At 40.0% G+C, this 18,026-nt stretch overlaps 2 protein-coding genes across 4 annotated transcripts; both read left to right on the top strand.

The window, feature by feature from the left end:
• Window positions 1-340: 340 nt before the first annotated feature.
• On the top strand, window positions 341-6,727 carry LOC130927741 (gastrula zinc finger protein XlCGF57.1-like). Its single transcript, XM_057853733.1, has 3 exons — window positions 341-404; window positions 853-1,064; window positions 3,494-6,727. Exons 2-3 carry the CDS (start codon window positions 902-904, stop codon window positions 5,296-5,298), a joined length of 1,968 nt encoding a protein of 655 aa, XP_057709716.1. The 5' UTR covers window positions 341-404; window positions 853-901; the 3' UTR covers window positions 5,299-6,727.
• A 1,147-nt stretch (window positions 6,728-7,874) lies between these two features.
• LOC130927742 (oocyte zinc finger protein XlCOF20-like) lies at window positions 7,875-15,868 on the top strand. 3 transcript variants are annotated; one of them, XM_057853736.1, is made up of 4 exons: window positions 7,875-7,919; window positions 8,431-8,624; window positions 12,792-13,328; window positions 15,725-15,868. In XM_057853736.1, exons 1-4 carry the CDS (start codon window positions 7,909-7,911, stop codon window positions 15,751-15,753), a joined length of 771 nt encoding a protein of 256 aa, XP_057709719.1. In that variant the 5' UTR covers window positions 7,875-7,908; the 3' UTR covers window positions 15,754-15,868. The 3 variants fall into 3 exon arrangements, with proteins under 3 accessions (XP_057709719.1, XP_057709717.1, XP_057709718.1); XM_057853734.1 differs by lacking the exon at window positions 15,725-15,868 and having other exon boundaries at window positions 7,882-7,961; window positions 12,792-15,410; XM_057853735.1 differs by lacking the exons at window positions 7,875-7,919; window positions 15,725-15,868 and adding an exon at window positions 7,983-8,120 and having other exon boundaries at window positions 12,792-15,410.
• The last annotated feature ends 2,158 nt before the right edge of the window (window positions 15,869-18,026 follow it).

Here is an 18,026-nt window from a genome sequence, read left to right as displayed (position 1 = left end):
GTTCTTTTCGCGTGGGACGCGTGCTCTCACCTCACCTCCAGATAGGGTTTTGCTGTTTTTTTTTGTTTTTTGTTTTTTTTAAATGCCCTCCGTTTCAAAAATTTCCGTCCCCCAGAAAATTGAAATTTTATGCTTTCCAATGATGTATCACACAATGCATATCAGACAATTTTGAAATTTGGCCAAATTGGGGGTCTCAGCGGAACTTCAAGTCACCTGAGTATTTTCCGCCATATAAATTATTACGTCGTACTCTGCCGCCTAGTCAGTAGATGGCACTGTTGTACTTGTGTGAATACAGGAAGCAGGAAACTACGACAGTCTCTAGTCACGCATGCGCAGTCAATCATTTACAGCCGAGTGAGTTCGCACATAGAGAAGTGCCTGTTCCATAACACCCGCAGGTACTTTTTTAACAATTACTTACCATTCGTAAATAGGTAAAACGCTTGTGAAGTTTGTAACGTACTTCATGTGAGTTTGAACGAGTAATTTTATTGTGTTGTCGAGTTGAATAATGGCGACCGCCTGTGGTTCAGCATTTTGTTAGCGAGCTAATAGTTGATGTTAACTTTGCACTTAGTGTAGACGTAGCCTAAGAATGTATGAAAGATTCAATTTTTGATGACAGAAAATGATCATTTAAACCAGTGTTATGTTTATTTTTGGGAGAAAAGTTCCAAGCAAAGAGAACTTATCCATACAATAAACTAAAGGGATATTATTGTGCACATTCACAATATTTTTGTATGAACTGAATGACCGCATTGTGCCAGTATATTATTTTGGAAGTGGATTATTATTTTGATACTGTTGTGTCAATGTGATAATGGTGCGTTTACCGATCCACAGGTGACACTGCCCGTGTTATTGCTTGGAGCTCGTCAACAAGACAGCACTCATGGACAGCCACAGGGAATGTGATGTCCGTACTCCTAGACTGGACACGGAGAAAGACACTAATGCACCAGTTCGGGATCTTGCTAGGACACAGCCAGCCGGATCCATCGCTAACAATGCTGGTGAAGCCCATCCTGAACTGGCCGGTCTGTCATCCATTTTGGGTGAGCAAACGGTGAAATTTACAGATGCTCTTTTTCTACGCAGAGAGTTTAACATTTATGGTGGCTTGACTCTTGACTTGTCATTTTGATGTCGTGCACCGGCTGTGAGCAACGCTCCTGCTGCAAATGAGTTACCGCGTCCTGGAGTGTGTGTCAATGCAAGATAGCTACCGGTTTGGGTAGTAATCAGCCAATCAGCGCATCGTCGTCATGGGGATGACGGAATAACTAGTCTAGTACTGCAACGATTAATGGATTAACTCGAGTAATTCGATTAGAACAAAGCTTCAAATCAGACTTATTAGTTTAATTCCAGTAGGGTGTTGTTGTAATGGTTTGTTTTGGAAGTGTTTGCATTTAGTTTTAGTGATTTGAGTGGATACACTGCACTTTAGTGGCAACAGTGAATATGACAACTCATTTCAACATGACTGAATCCAGCTACTTCCTCTTAAGACCAACATAAGCTAAGTTTTTGTTTGAGCTAATATGTTTTTATGCATTTGTAATTTAGTTGTGAGGTGTAATTAGCAGTTTTTTGTGGGAATATTTGTTTGAACGAGCATTGTAATAAGAACGTTAGCATTTAAGCTCGCAGATTTCTGCGAGGCAAGTTAGCCAATTGCTCTTTTGTTGCACTTGGATCCTCATTTATTTTATTTTTATTTTTTTAGCATTTAAGCTCGCAGATTTCTGCGATGCAAGTTAGCCAATTGCTCTTTTGTTGCACTTGGATCCTCATTTATTTATTTATTTATTTAAATACCATTTGAGGCCAAACTCAGGTATTTTATTTTTAAATGAAAGTGCAATCCTGTATAGTTTAAGGAAAGACTCCGGGATTTTATTTTGTATTCGCATTTAAAGTGCGTACAACAGGAGGAAAAAAGTCTAATATAGCATTATTGTGTGATTAGAATCATATTTTGAGATGATTTGGCAAAGCACAGATGATGAGAAATTAGTCTTTTAAGCCGCCGTTTAGCCACGCCTACCATTATAGGGCTCTAGCGTCCCCAACAGGTGGATGGCGTCGGCAGGGTCATGGTTTCATCGGATTTAAAATTCAACTCATTGAGGCGGAATTATTTAGAACGAGGAAAATGCGATGAAGAAAGCCGCAAAATGTCATTGTTTCAGTCGCTCTACTCCAATATTTTCACAGGATATTCTTTTTATCCAACATATTTATCCCTAATTGCTAAATAAATGGTATGGTCATGACAAATAACAGCAAACTTACTCCATAATGGTCAAAACTGTCAACTTCACCTTTACTGTCGCACCTCCCGAATGATATTTTATGCCACCGTAGTTAGTCAGGCTTTTGTCATTTCCCTGCCCCGGCTTCGGAGAATGTAAACAAACCAAGAGGCGTGACAGCTAGCTGAAATGCTAACCCGAACCGAGTGACGTCTAAGTCTTATTTTCGCTTTTTGAAGCGAAAAATCACACAAAACTAGCTTGGATTATTTCACACGGGGGTGGTGTTGTCGATTGGTATTGCTGATCGGCTAACCGCCCGGGGGCGAGCAAGTTGCAGCTCGTTGCCTTGCCAAACCGTCCTAAATAGTCCTTTATTTAAAGAAAGTTTGTCGTGTTTACTTTGTAATCGCTGTATTCGCGGCCATTTTTAACACAATGTTGCAATTTCTGATGGGGTTAAAAATTTGACAGAACACCGGGCACAGAGGGCTATAAGCCGAGTATAGGGGGGGTGCAAACAGGCCGCCAGTCGTCGGCCGAGTGGCATTCTGGACAATCAGCCACAAAATGCAAGCCCTCTCCGTGTTAAAACGTGTGCCATGATCCCATTATTTGACATGATACAAAATATTATGTTTACTCACTTCCTCATAAGTCCAATGGTCCCACAGGAAAAGGGCTTGTTTTGGCCAATATCTGCAGTGAACAGGAACCTTTTGAAACCCAAAAAGGCTCACACACCTTTCCCTGGTGCAGCAACAATTTTGTGCTGTTTGGCTGGCGTGATGTATAAAATGAACGAATAAATCTGCAAAATTAGCTAAATCCGCAGTCCATCTGCATGCTGTATGCTTGTGATGCTAACCTGGGTGACGAATCTCGCATTCGTTCTAAACCCGAGACTGAAGCCGGAAGTCACTTGTTTTCATGGCGCGGGATTTTAAAATTGAATATATAAAACGATCGCTTCTACACACATCCAAGCGGTCCATTTCATTCAGGAGCATAAAACGCCGCGTGAACTATGAAATAAAAATGCTTTTTGGTGTCATATGCGCTTTAATGCTCTTTTAAAAGTGTTATTTTAAAATGTATTTTCTTAGTTCAAATAATCAAGTAATCGAACTAACTCGTTGATAGATTAATCAAATACTAAAATAATCGATAGCTGCAGCCCTAAACTAGTCCATATAATACATTATTTGTCTTTTTATGTTCTGCAGGTTTCAGAAAATCTCTTGGTCCTGGGCAGCAGGAGCCAGAGTCTCTCGGCATAGTTGAGCTCCCCCAAATCAAGCCCCCTCAACTGCAAAAGACCGAGTCTCCTGGCATTAAAGAGGAAGTTGAGCTCCTCCAAATCAAAGAGGAGGAGCCAGAGCCCCCTCAACAGACGGAGTCTCCTGGCATTAAGCAGGAAGTTGGGTTCCTCCAAATCAAAGAGGAGGAGCCAGAGCCCCCTCAACAGCAAAAGACAGAGAAGCAACTTCCAATCAAAAAGGAGGCGGAAGAGCTGCCGTATGTTAAAGAGGAGAAAGAGGAGCAAGATATCACCAGGTCGACTGATGAGCCCTTGAAGAATGAAGATGTTCTAAGTGAGGCCAACAGAGGGGCAGAGCTTTCAAGCAATGACGATAGCAACGACGCCACTTCACACTCGCCTTACACTGATGATGATGATGACAGTAGTCATAAGAAAGGTCTCAGTAATGACGAACTATGTGAATGCTCTCACTGTGGGAAAACCTATTATAACAAGTCAAATTTGAATAGGCATATGAAGAGCCACACTCGTAAGAAACCCTTTTGTTGCTCAGTTTGTGGCCACAGATTCGCTAAAAGCCAAAACTTAAAAACGCACGCAAGAACACACACAGGTGAGAAACCTTTTACCTGCTCAGTTTGTGGTCAAAGATTCACTCAAAGCCAAAACTTAAAAACGCACGCGAGAACCCACACTGGTGAGAAACCTTTTGCCTGCTTAGTTTGTGGTCATAAATTCTCTTTGAAATGCAACTTAAAAACACACGTAAGAACCCACACTGACGAGAAAGCCTTTTCCTGCTCAACCTGTGGCCAAAGTTTCACTCAAAAGATACAACTAACACAACACACAAGAACCCACACTGGTGAGAAACCTTTTGCTTGCTTAGTTTGTGGTCAAAAATTCTCATTGAAAAGCAACTTAAAAACACATATAAGAACCCACAATAGTGAGAAAGCCTTTTCCTGCTCAGTCTGTGGCCAAAGATTCGCGCAAAAGATACACCTAACACTCCACACAAGAACCCACACTGGTGAGAAACCATTTGTCTGCTCAGTTTGTGGTCAAAGATTCACTCAAAGCCACAACTTAAAAACGCACACAAGAACCCACGCTAGTGAGAAACCCTTTGCCTGCTCAGTTTGTGGTCTAAAATTCTCTGAGAAACAAAGCTTAATCGACCACACAAGAACCGTTTGTGGCCAAACATTCGCTAAGAACGAACACCTTCAACTACACGCAAGAACCCATACTGGAGAAAAACCTTATTCCTGCTCAGTTTGTGGTCAAAGATTCTCCCTGAATGAAAACCTAACGAGGCACACAAGAACCCACACAGGTGAGAAACCCTTTTTCTGCTCCGTTTGTGGCCGAAGATTCGCTAAGAACGAACACCTCCAACTACACACAAGAACCCACACTGGGGAAAAACCTTATTCCTGCTCAGTTTGTGGTCAGCGATTCTCTCTGAATGAAAACCTAAAGAGGCACACAAAAATCCACACTGGTGAGAAACCCTTTTCCTGCTCAACGTGTGGTCAAAAATTCTCTCTGAATGAAAACCTGAAGAGGCACACGAAAACTCACACTGGTGAGAAACCTTTTTCCTGCTTAGCTTGCGGTCAAAGATTCAGTCAAAAGGGCGCCCTAAAAAAACACTCAAGAAGTCACACTGGTGAGAAACCCTTTACCTGCTCAGGTTGTGGTAAAGGATTTGCTCGGAGTGATGCAGTTAAGAGGCACAAGCATACCTGTCAAGTTGTATAGTTGAGACGTAAAGTGAGCACCGATTTTTAAATGCGTGCGCCGTACGTTCAAAATCTGTATGTTTTTTTGTGCATGACATTTTTTTTCCTCCTTTCGGATTTTGTCACTGTTTCGGCAACGAGACAATGTGCGTTACAATGCGTTACTACATTGGTTGAATGACGTGAGAAAAGACGGACACGGAGAGAAGAGCGGGAGTGGGGAGGAAGGCTGATGGTTTGTTGTGACGCTGTAGCAAACGCGATGCTAGGCTAGGTGGCTCCAATATTTCCTGATCGTAGCCAACAGCCTACAATCTACGTCTAGATATCACAAGCATATAGAACTACATGGGAAATGACACTCGGCGGCGTTAGTAAATTTTTAAGTGGTAGACTTCTCAGAAAGGCTCTGTTGTAGTGACCTTCCTTGCTATCTAAGTAACTTTTTATCTTTAATACTCCTAATTTGCCAAAATCTTGACTTGAATTTATCTTTAAATGATTAAACAGTTTAAAAATTTTAACGGTTGATTCACATTAAATTACTTCCAAACATAGCAAAGGTTATTATTTATTTATTTTTTAAATGGAAAAAAAAACCATGAAAAGTAACACCAGTTACTTTGCCAAGTAACTACTCTTAAATTCAGGTAAATTACTTCTCCCAAAAAGTAATTGAGTTAACTTTTTGTTTTTTTTTTTTTAACTAAGATTAACAACACTGGTCATAAAGATGAAATGAATGAAAAGTAGAAATTTTATTCTGTCACTTTGTTGCCGAACACAAATTGCCTGCAACTATTGCTGACCAGTTTTCAGAATCGGCAAAAGAAATGTTCCCTCACTCAAAGGTGCATTTTTAAATTTATAATTGGACACACTAAACGAACTACCTTCAAGTCAAACTGAATTGCGAGCTCAAGTGCAGCCATCAAAAGACATGATATAAATTGCCAGAGGTGCTACATACAATTATAACAAAAGTCACTGTTAAATTTTAGTAATCATGATGTAGCTGAAAATAATTATTGCACCAGATTATATGTGACTATATTACCAATAAATTCATATTATTTAAAAAATTGAGTATTATTTTTGTTTCATATTGCACGCTATATAAAACGTAAGATTAATCTTCTATTTGTAAGGGCACACGTCACTATTAGTAAGATTGCCAACGGCCTCGGGTTGACAGGTATGCACAAGTGTGTTAGTGTGAAAAGCAGTGGACCAACAATTGTTATTGTCATCCATGCTGCCTTCGTCAGTTTGGCCACGCAGGCAATTGTATTCTGTGGACCTTCCTCAAAACCTGTTAAGGATTAGCACATTTGGTGCTATACTTGTGCTTTGCCTTGTTTAATGTGCATCCACACTTTTGAAGTTAAATGTGTAGAGTTCTGAATTTGCCTCTATTTCTAAGTTTAAAATAAACATAAATTGCCACAATGACTGCCATTTTTTTCCAATGATTTCACGTGTTTAATAAAAACAAATTGAATCAGTTACATATTAATGACGTAAGACTCATCTTTTGATGCCACTGGGCCGTCAGTAATGAAACCAACAACGAAAGATGGCAGACCTTCAATATGACGTCATCAATACGCCTATGATTGCTTTGGAAGAGTGCTGTCCTTTCCTCAGTTTCAAGACTAGTATTCATCGCTCATTGGCCCTGTGATTTAATCCATCAAACGGCGCCGGTGTTCACTCTTGGCGTCAACACAAGACGGATCAAGCATACATCAAGTCGCAAAATGTTAGGTTAGTTGACTTTTGATTTAATTGATTTCAATTCTTTTCAAGGAAGGCTATCCTCAAGGTTGAGTGTGTTAATGAGAATGTTTTTTGGGTGGGGGGCACATTGGCGAGGTCACACACGGATGTTGGTTTAGAAGACCTGGCTCGTAGGGTCTTACCCTACTAGCGAGACGTCTTATTTTATTCAAATAAAAACATGCACATCCCCCATCTTATAATTGTTGACTCAAAGAGGTTGTGACCAATTTTAAGCTAGAGAAGATGAGATTTTCACTCTGGTAGGGGAAGTATTGTCCACAAAACCTGGCAGCCCTTTAAAGACTACCTGGATGGACTCACAATCTCTCAAGAAAGTGACTACAAGCCCTGCCCCTTCCCCTTCGATTTCTTCAAATTTAGTTCAGTAAATAATCTAATTTAACTTTTATTTATTTTTCTCATTACAATGCTAATTATCGAACTGTATGCATTTTGTTTCCTGATTGTTATTCTTTCATTTATTTTTGATTAAATTTATTCCCATTTTTTATTTTATTATTATTATTATTATTATTATATATATATATATTTTTTTTTTTCTGTGTGCGTGTCTCCCTGTGTTTTGTTTCGTTAGTGATGTATACGTGGTCTGTGTAAAATAGATAGAGGACCTGCTTACGACACAGCCAATCACAATTTTGGAATTATGACAAAGATTAAGCGTTTATGTTTCCGCTGTATATATTAGAAGAGGAAGGGCTTCGCACCAAACTGTTCCCTCTTTCGATATAAATTATTACCTCGTACCCGACCGCCCAGTCAGTAGATGGCACTCTTGTACTTGTGTGAATATAGGAAACAGGAAACTACGCGTCTCTGGTCACGCATGCTAGCAGAGTGAGTTTAGACAGTAAAGTGTCCGTTCCATAACACCTACAGGTACTTTTGTAGAAGTGCTACAAAACCATCCGTAAATTGTTGAAACGCTTGTGAACTTTATTCATGTTTTGCCGATTGAGTAATGGCGACTCTCAGTAGTTCACCATTTTGGTTAGCGAGCTACAGTGTTAGAGCTAATAGTTGATGCTAACTTAGCAGGTAGTGTAGACGTAGTTTAAGAATGTATGAAAGATTAAACTGTTTTGATGAGAGAAAATGATGATTCAAACCAGTATTTGGTTTGTTTGTTACAAGCCAAGAGAGACTTGCACACAGTATCAGGATATTATTGTGCACTTGAGGAATATTTTTATATGACCTGAATGACCGCATTCTGTCAGTATATTATTTTGGAAGTGGATTACTGTTTTGTTACTGTTGCATCAATTGGTTAGGGCCTTCAGAGCCAGGCGAGACAAGCTATCGTGTTCGCTCCTCAACATTCACAGATACCTTTACCGATTCACAGGGGACACTGCCCGTGTTATTGCTTGGAGCTGGTCAACAGGACAGCACTCATGGACAGCCACAGGAAATGTGACGTTTGCACTCCTAGACTGGCCACGGAGAAAGACACTAATGCACCTGGTCGGAACCTCGTGAGGACATCGCCAGGCAGATCCATCGCAAACAATGCTGGAGAAGCACTTCCCGACATGGCCGGTGAGCAGACGTTGAAATTTACAGATGCTCCTTTTCTACACAGAGTTTAAAGTGCCTATGACACCAAAAAGCATGTTTATTCCATATTTCAAGCGCGTTTTATGCTCCTGAATGAAATGGACCGCTTCGATGTGTGTGGAAGCGATCGTTTTATATATTCAATTTCTGAATCACGCGTCATGAAAATGAGTGACTTCCGGCTTCAATCTTGGGTTTAGGACGAATGCGAATGTGATGTCACCCTGCAATACAGCATTGCTGTATAGCATGCAGATTGACTGTGGATTTCAACTGATTTTGCGGATTAATTCGTTTATTTTTCGCATCACGCCAGCCAAACGGCATCAGAACATTTTTGCTGCACCAGAGAGAGGCATGTGAGCCTTTATGGGTTTCAAAACATTCCCGTTAATAGTGGATGTTGGCCAAAACAAGCCCTGCTATTGTGGGACCATTGGATTTACCAGGAAGTGAGTAAACATCATATTATGTCAAATACTGGGATCATGGCACACGTTTTAATACAGAGGTGGCTTGCATTTTTCGGGTGATTGTCCAGAATGCCACTCGGCCGACAACTGGCGGCTTGTTTGCACATACCCCTCTATACTCGGCTTATTGCCCTTTTCGCGTGCCCAGTGTGCAATTACTACTCACTATTTGATCTATCAAATTTTCAACCCAATCAGAAATTGCAACATTGTGTTAAAAATAGGGTAGGGAACCAGTTCTATCACTCCAATGCTCCCGGAATCGTTGGAATTTTTAAATTTCGATTCCATGTTTCGATGCCCTGACCACCGAGCGGAAACAAATTGTTGAAGTTCAAAGACTGATGATATTTATTACAAGTTAAAATTAGCCCTGTGAGAATTTCATATCATTTCAAAAATCATCGAGAAGTTACAACTTTAATAAAAACCATGCAATTTTTATTTTTTACCCAGCCTTTTATTTTTTTGACCCTGCGTCTTAAAAAATTCAGAATAGAGAATTGTTCGGAACCGGAATTGTGCAATTTCAAACGATGCTCAACCATAGTTAAAAATGGCCGCGAATACAGAGATTACAAAGTAAACACTACAAACTTTCTTTAAATAAAGGACTATTTACTTACGTTTGCTAATGGACAGACATGTAGAAAAGTTCTCCTCAGACACATCCTGCCATGTTAGCTGCACAACAACTGCATTATTTTACGCTATATTCGTGTTCACCATGTGGCAGCTACGCGGTCCTCCAACGTCGGCCGGTTTGTCAGGCGGTACTCTCCAGCTGCTTCCCCGGCGATTTCTCCTGTCCGTAGCAGCAACGAGCTGTAACTTGCTCGCCGCTGCCTGTTGGTTTGCTGATCGGCGAAGCCAGTCTGCAACCCTGCCACCGTGTGATATGATCCAAGCTAGTTTTGTGCGATTTTTTTTTTTTTTTAGCTTCGAAAAGCGAAAATAAGACTTCAAGACGTCACTCGGTTCGTGTTAGCATGTCGGCTAGCTGTCAGGCCTCTTGGTTTTTTTGCATTCTCTGAAACCGGGGCAGAGAAACGACAAAAGCCTTACTAACTACGGCGGCATAAAATGTCGTTCGGGAGGTTTGACCTTTTTGACCGTTATGGAGTAATTTTGTCATGTCGTACTGAATAAATGCATTTTTATTATTGTATATTCCATTTAGCACAAAACTGTTATTTGTCATGATCATCCGTTTATTTACAAGTTGGGGAAAAATACTTTGATAAAAAGGATATCCTATAAAAATATTGGAGTAGACTGAAACAATGACATTTTGCGTCTCTCTTCGTCACATTTTCCTCGTTTGAATAATTCCCCTTTGATGGGCTGAATTCTAAATCTGATGAAACCATGACCCTGCCGATGTTATCCACCTGTTGGGGACGCTAGAGCCCTATAATTGTGGGCGTGGCTAAACTTCGGATTAAAAGACTCATTTCTCGTCATCCGTGCTTTGCTAAATTGTTGTATATAGTCATATCGTCTCAAAATGTGATTCTAATTCACATAATAATGCTATTTAAGACTTTTTTTTTTATCCTGTCGTACACACTTTTAGCACGTAGGTTTGGTACTTGCAGTTGATAAAATGGACTCACATTTGTCAGTCCATTCCTCATTGAAACAGCGATTTTCATTGTCCACTTTTCTTCTCTTGGTCAACTTTGAGCATAGCATTTTGTTAGATTCGGTCTTCCACTGGTGGCATGTAAACAAACAGAATAAAGTGCTGGGTGCGACTCGTGTTTCACACTGCTTCAGTCAGTCCACTCTAGCAAGCTAGCAGCATTTTTGCTCTCTAAGCCAATCAGCGCATCCATGCACGCTCTGTCAGCCAATCAGTGCATCGTTGTCATAGAGATGACAACAGAAGTGGAAACATGGAAGATATTTGACTAAAAATTAAACAGAATTTAGCGATAGAATAGTAGCGCATAGTGATAAATCGGCGATTCATACAAATACAACCCCTAGTAAAAAGTATGGAATCACCAGTCTCGGACGAGCACTCGCTCAGACATTTTATTATGTAGAACAAACTCAGATAAAAAGCTTGTAATAATAATGAATTAGTTCAAAAGTGCAACTCTTTAGCATTGAGAAACACTAAAAGAAATGAATAAAAAACATTGTGGTGGACAGTAAATGTTACTTTTATAGAGCAAGTGCAGGGAAATAAATATTTTTTTCTGAGGAAAAAAATATGGAATCATGAGAAACAAACAAAGAAATAACAATCAAAACACATCTCTAGTTTTTAGTAGCACCACCTCTGGCTTTTATGACAGCTTGCAGTCTCTGATGCATGGACTTGATGAGTGTTCTTCATCAATTTGTCAACTTGTCAAAAGTCAAGAATCTGCATTGGACATGGTGATGATGCTGGAACTTTTGTTTGGTGCTGTTCCAGTGAGATTTACAAATATGACTGCCTGAAGAAGACATCAAAATTAACCTCAGTCCTTGATGATATGGGGCTGCATGAGTATTTTTCATCAGTTTGTTGCCAACTCTTTGATTGCAGTTGCCAGATCATCCTTACAGGTCGGAGCCTTGCTGTGGACCATTTTTTTTTCCCATTTCCACCACAGGTTTTCAATAGGGTTGAGATCTGGGCTATTTGCAGGCCATGACATTGACTGGATGAGTCTTTCTCCAAGGAACGCTTTCACGGTTTTAGTTCTGTGGCATGATGCATTGTCATCTTGGAAAATGACAAACATATTTTCAATCGAAGGGATAAGAAAGCTGTCTAAAATTTCAAAGTAAACTTGGGGATTTATTGAAGATTTAACCACAGCCATCTCCCCAGTGTTTTGCCTGACATGCAGCCCCATATAATCAAGGACTGAGGGAATTTTGATGTTTTATTCAGGCAGTCATCTTTGTAAATCTCACTGGAACAGCACCAAACAAAAGTTCCAGCATCATCACCTTGCCCAATGCAAATTCTTGACTCAAATGTTTTTATTTTTTTTTCTTTCAAAAGTGCCATTGACTCTGGGTCCGCAGAGAGGTGTGCCGTGGTCCACCGCAAATTGAGGACCACGGGGTTTAAAGAAACACTCGGAAATTTTATTTTGTATTCGCATTCAGTGCTCTTTTGAAAGTGCAGTTTTAGCAAGCCTTTGTTTTACGTCTTTTAAAATTTATTCTGCAATGCCTTAAATTTTCCTAATTCGATTCCTCGATTACTACAGTAATCAATAGTTGCAGCCCTAAACTAGTCCATAAAATACATCATTTGTCTTCTTGTCTTTTGCAGGTTTCAGAAAATCATTTAAGCTAGCGGACTTTTGCTATGCAAGTTAGCCAATTGTTCTTTTGTTTTACTTGGATCCTCATTTATTAATTTTTTTAAATACCACTTGAGGCTCAGTTCAGGTATTTTGTTTTTAAATGAAAGTGCAATTCTGCATAGTTTAAAGAAACACTCGGGAATTTTATTTTGTTTTGGCATTTAATGCTCTTTTGAAAGTGCAATGTTAGCAAGCCTTTGTTTTACATCTCTTAAAAGTTATTCTGCAACGCATTAAATTTTCCGAATGCGATTACTCGATTTAACTTGTTGATATATTAATTGATTACTACAGTAATCGATAGCTGCAGCCTTGAACTAGTCCATAAAATACATCATTTGTCTTCTTGTGTTTTGCAGATTTCAGAAAATCTCTTGGTCCTGGGCAGCAGGAGGCAGAGTCTCCTGGCATTAAAGAGGAAGTTGAGCTCCCCCAAATCAAAGAGGAGGAACCAGAGCCCCCTCAACAGCAAAAGCGAGAGAAGCAACTTCCAATCAAAAAGGAAGAGGAAGAGCAAGATATCACCAGGTTGACTGGTGATATCTTGACGAATGAAGATGTTCTAAGTGAGGCCAGCAGAGGGGCGGAGCTTCCAAGTTGCAGCAGCTCAATACAAGAATTGCGAGCAGACAATTTCATCGCGCCACCATCAAATAACAACGACGCCACCTCACCTTCGCCTTACACTGAAGATGATGATGACGATAGTCATAAGAAAGTTCTCAGTGCTGACCAACTCTGCGAATGTTCTCAGTGTGGGAAAACATATAATACCAAGTCAAATTTGAATAGGCATATGAAGATCCACACTCCTGAGAAACCCTTTTATTGCTCAGTTTGTGGCCAGAGATTCACTCTAAAGATACAACTAACACTCCACACAAGAACCCACACTGGTGAGAAACCTTTTACCTGTTCAGTTTGTGGTCAAAGATTCACTCAAAGCCAAAACTTAAAAACGCACTCACGAACCCACACTGGTGAGAAACCTTTTTCCTGCTCAGTTTGTGGCCAAAAATTCTCCCAGCGTGATAACCTAAAGAGACACACAAAAACCCACACTGGTGAGAAACCCTTTTCCTGCTCAGTGTGTTGTCAAACATTTGCCATTAATGATAATCTAAAGAGGCACATAAAAACCCACACTGGTGAGAAACCTTTTACCTGCTTAGTTTGCGGTCATAGATTTGGTCACAAGAGCGCCCTAAGAACACACTTAAGAAATCACACTGGTGAGAAACCCTTTACCTGCGCAGTTTGCGGTCAAGGATTCCCTCGAAGTGATGGACTTAAGAGGCATAAGTGTGTTGTTGTGAAAAGCAATGGGCCAACGACTGTTTTGCCCGTCATCCATGCTGCCTTTGTCAGTTTTGATACACAGGCAATTGTATTCTGTGGACCTTCCTCAAATCCTGTTAAGGATTAGTACTTTTGGTGCTATAGACCCCAATCACCAACGTCACACAATCACTTGATCGCTGTGTTGTGCCGCCATATTGTCCGTCATTGTGTGTCCGTATTCTCAATGGTCTCAATTTATAGTGCAATTCATGGAAGCCCCGGTGCTTTCAGACGCTATAAACTCATTGGATGTGTTACATAAAAGGCGTTATGTGGAAAAAAGCTTCAGTCGATCCATTCGCCAGATCCATATTTGATGCCTAAATCGATATTTTTCGACCCCGCTGTCTTTGCCGTGTCTGCCTGACATCTGCTACCCTGATATCTACAACTATCTTGTCCACAGAAACTCAGCCTATTCTCACGAAACTTTGAAAAACTTTATTAAGAGCAGCACTCTAAGCAACATTACCCCGTGTGACCCTTTACTTCCAACTTTCTAAAATGGCAACAAACAATAAAAAAAAAAAATTGACTGCGATGGCCGACGCTTCAAGGATAGGTGGATATTGGACTATTACTTTTATAAAATACACAAAAACTGTGTCTGCCTCATTTGCAAAGAGACAGTCGCTGTTTTCAAAGTGTTCGATGTGACGCGATATTACCAAACAAGACACGCTGACATGTACGACAACATTACAGGGAAGATACGCAGCGAGAAATTATAGCAACTTGAAGCTAGTTTAATTTCACAGCAGCAGTATTTCGCAAGAGCCCGAGTGTCAAAAGAGAACGCCACAAAGGCGAGATTGTTGAAATTATGAATTAAAAAAAATAATAATAAAGCAAATGTGACACACAGAAGGGCTTGCTAAAATGTGTTTAAATATTTTGTTCTACGTAAATCAGCCAAGGTAGCCCCCCGCATTTTTACCACACCAAATCTGGCCCCCTTTACAAAAAGTTTGGACACCCCTGTTTAACTGATGATCCGTAGACGAGGCCAGCTTCTTTCACTTGGTACCAGCTAAATATTATTCAAAAAATAATGATGGCGGAAGAAATAAATATCTTGAATTTGAAACTGTATGTTGTCGGCGATTAGCCTCGCAATGATCTTAATTGTGGTTGTCAGCCCAAAACCCTCTAAATATATAGTAAATGCATCTTACCAGGTATAAAATGACTACTACATAGTCTGTGGTGATCGTTTGGTGCCCAGTTTTCTCGTCCAATTGCAGCAGTCCATCTCGCTCTCCTCTTCGGGTCTCTCGGAATACGGTAGAACTTCAAGTCCAACAGCCACACACGCCTTCACCATTTTGATTATTAATGTTAACGAGCAGAAAAACATGCCGCAATAGGAGGCATGTACTTAGCGGTAATGTGTAAACACGACGAGCTGACAGACAATATGGCGGCTCCAGTCAGGGGGGCGGAGTTGTGACGTCATGTGATTGGGGTCTATACATGTGCTTTGCCCAATCCTTGTTTAATGTGCATCCACACTGTTTAAGTTAAATGTGTTGAGTTCTGAATTTGCCTCTTAAAAAGTTTAAAATAAACATAAATGATTTTTTTTTTCAAGAATCTTACTCCCACAGTGACTGCTGTTGTTTCCCCAATGATTTAATGTGATCTTTTGTTTAATAAAAACAAAAAAATTCAATCAGTCGCATATTAACGATGTAAGACTCTTTTCATGCCACAGGGCCGTCAATAATAAAACCTGCAACACGAGATAGCATGCATTAAATATGACGTCATCAGTACGTCTCCAATTGCTTTGGAACAGTGCTGTCCTTTTTTCACTGAAGACTAGTATTCATCGCTCATTGGCACCGTGATGTAACCTGTCAAACGGCGGCGGGAATCTTAGTCCATGCTAAGTGTCCGAATCATTTCAGTGCACTTATTGTCAACCATTTTCTTCTTTACGTTCTTTCAGTTCAGTTGAAGTTGTTTCCCCTTTTTTGAGGAGGATAATCTTACAGCAGGTAAACACACAGATAGCACGACAACAGATAACTTATACCCCTAAAGTAACACTAGCCACGTTTACATGGAGCCAAATATTCCAATTACAATCGGTTTAGATGTTCAAACCGAATAAATGTGTTCCATATAAACACCTCATTCGGAATGAACAGGCCCAAACCGAATGGAATTTCATTCCGTTTCACGGGGGGAATATTCCTTTTCCCAAACTGATTAGAAGTAAAAATATATCATGTAAACAGGGAAGCGGAATGGTGTCTGGTTGCGTTCTTTCTGCACATGCTCCGTACTGACGTGGTGACGTCACTTGCAACATGGCTTCCAAGCACAGCCTAATTGGAGTCCGGCGCAAAGTTTGTATTTAATTCAAACTTTAAAAGAATTGAATATAATTGCTCGCTTAGACGGGCGTAAAACGAGGAACAGTGAACTATTTAAAAAAGTTCACGAGAGGTTACCAGTGGCGCCTCCAGAAATTTTTCATAGGGGTGGCCAGTTGGGGCCACTTAAAATCTTGGGGTGGCCAAAACTAAAAGCTATAATTTCAGGTTTTCATTATATTATTGCAGTATAAAGGTCTAGGGAAATTTATCAGAAAGATTTAAGGACACGGCTACTGATATACTTTGGTGTATTGTGTAATATTTGATGTTACTAATGATTTAATGTGCATAGTCCGTAACTTTCCAGTCAACATTTTGAGTTCCACAACAATTCTGTTTTATTGTGTTACGTATACAGTATATCAGGCATAAGGTGTACATTTAACTAGGGCTGTCAAACGATTAAAATTTTTAATCGAGTTAATCACAGCTTAAAAATGAATTAATCGTAATTAATCGCGATTCAAACCATCTCTATAATATGCCATATTTTTCTGTAAATTATTGTTGGAATGGAAAGATAAGACAGGACAGATATATACATTCAACATACTGCACATAAGTACTGTATTTGTTTATTATAACAATAAATCCACAAGATGGCATTAACATTACAGTGGTACCTCTACATACGAAGTTAATCCGTTCCAGGACCTTGTTTGTAAGTCGAAATGGTCGTATGTCGAGCAGGATTTCCCCATAGGAATACATTATAATTCCATTAATTCGTTCCACAGCCCAAAAACCTGCACTAAATCCTTAAAAAATACTGCTGGTGCTATTACAAATGGCAATTACACGTAGCAAAACAAATAAATTATAAATCAAAATTGGAATAATGTAATAAAAATAATAATAATAATTCCTGTAATAGTGTAACGAATCGGGTTCTAATAAGGCGGACGTGTTTTTGTGTACCTGAACGCACCGCGGGGCTCACGTGCCAGAGACAGACCGGTGAGCTTGAGTTTCACTTTCACTTTGAATGTTCTCTTGAGAACACCATCAATTGCGGCAGACAGCAGGCGTTTTGTGTTGAATAAGTTGTAAAAGAAATGATGAAAACGTGGCGAAGCTGGCGATTTCTTTGGAGACAATAAGAATTGTCAGCTTAATTTATAAAGACTGGCGAACGATGGTCGGAGGAGGACCGTGGAGATGTATTGTTGAGCCATTTCACGGATGCCCACCCCACGCTCATATTTTTCTGTCATTTGCATCTTCATTTCGAAGGTAAGCATCAACTTTTTCCTTGTTTCACCACCTGCACCAACCTTTTCTGAAACCTGTGTTGATTTGTCACACAAGAAAATCCGCCGTGCATTCGTCTGCGGTGCTGCCATTGTCGTCGTATTTCGAGCATGTCGTCGGATGTAGAAACAAATGGCGAGTCAAATTTTACGTCGGATGTCGAAAAGTTCGTGTGTCGAAGCGATCGTATGTAGAGGTACCACTGTATTAGCATTCTTTCTGTGAAAGGGATCCATGGATAGCAAGACTTGTAATTCTTGAAGGATAAATGTGAGTTTGTATATTGTGACTAAATATTGCTATCTAGTGTATTTGTTGAGCTTTCAGTAAATGATACTGGAGCGACTTAACTGTTCTCCCCAAATGCATGATGGGAAGTGGTGCAACCATGACTGTGTGTGGTGACTGCAAATGCTATATATCTTCTCTGCGTTAGGTGCACCATAGGGTGTTCAGAAAAAGATAAACTCCTGTCATTCTTCCCCACGTCGCTTCCCACAATATTTATTGTTGCTGTGGGAGAGATGACAAAGCTTATGCCAATTAAAAGCACGGCCCCAATGAATGCTTGTATTTACTCCACTCACTTGACACTGCCTCTGATCTGTGTATATAAGT

Source organism: Corythoichthys intestinalis, chromosome 13, assembly GCF_030265065.1.
Source record: "Corythoichthys intestinalis isolate RoL2023-P3 chromosome 13, ASM3026506v1, whole genome shotgun sequence".
Lineage (NCBI taxonomy): Eukaryota > Metazoa > Chordata > Actinopteri > Syngnathiformes > Syngnathidae > Corythoichthys > Corythoichthys intestinalis.
This window is presented reverse-complemented; position numbering and strand designations above follow the sequence as displayed.

What these genes read in the sequence shown, in the direction of transcription:
- LOC130927742 (XM_057853734.1), top strand. Translation starts at nt 8,480, where the DNA reads ATGGACAGCCACAGGAAATGTGACGTTTGCACTCCTAGACTGGCCACG. An exon ending in AGCACTTCCCGACATGGCCG is followed by an intron (nt 8,625 to 12,791) that starts GTGAGCAGACGT and finishes TGTGTTTTGCAG; the next exon opens with ATTTCAGAAAATCTCTTGGT.
- LOC130927741 (XM_057853733.1), top strand. Translation starts at nt 902, where the DNA reads ATGGACAGCCACAGGGAATGTGATGTCCGTACTCCTAGACTGGACACG. An exon ending in CGGTCTGTCATCCATTTTGG is followed by an intron (nt 1,065 to 3,493) that starts GTGAGCAAACGG and finishes TATGTTCTGCAG; the next exon opens with GTTTCAGAAAATCTCTTGGT.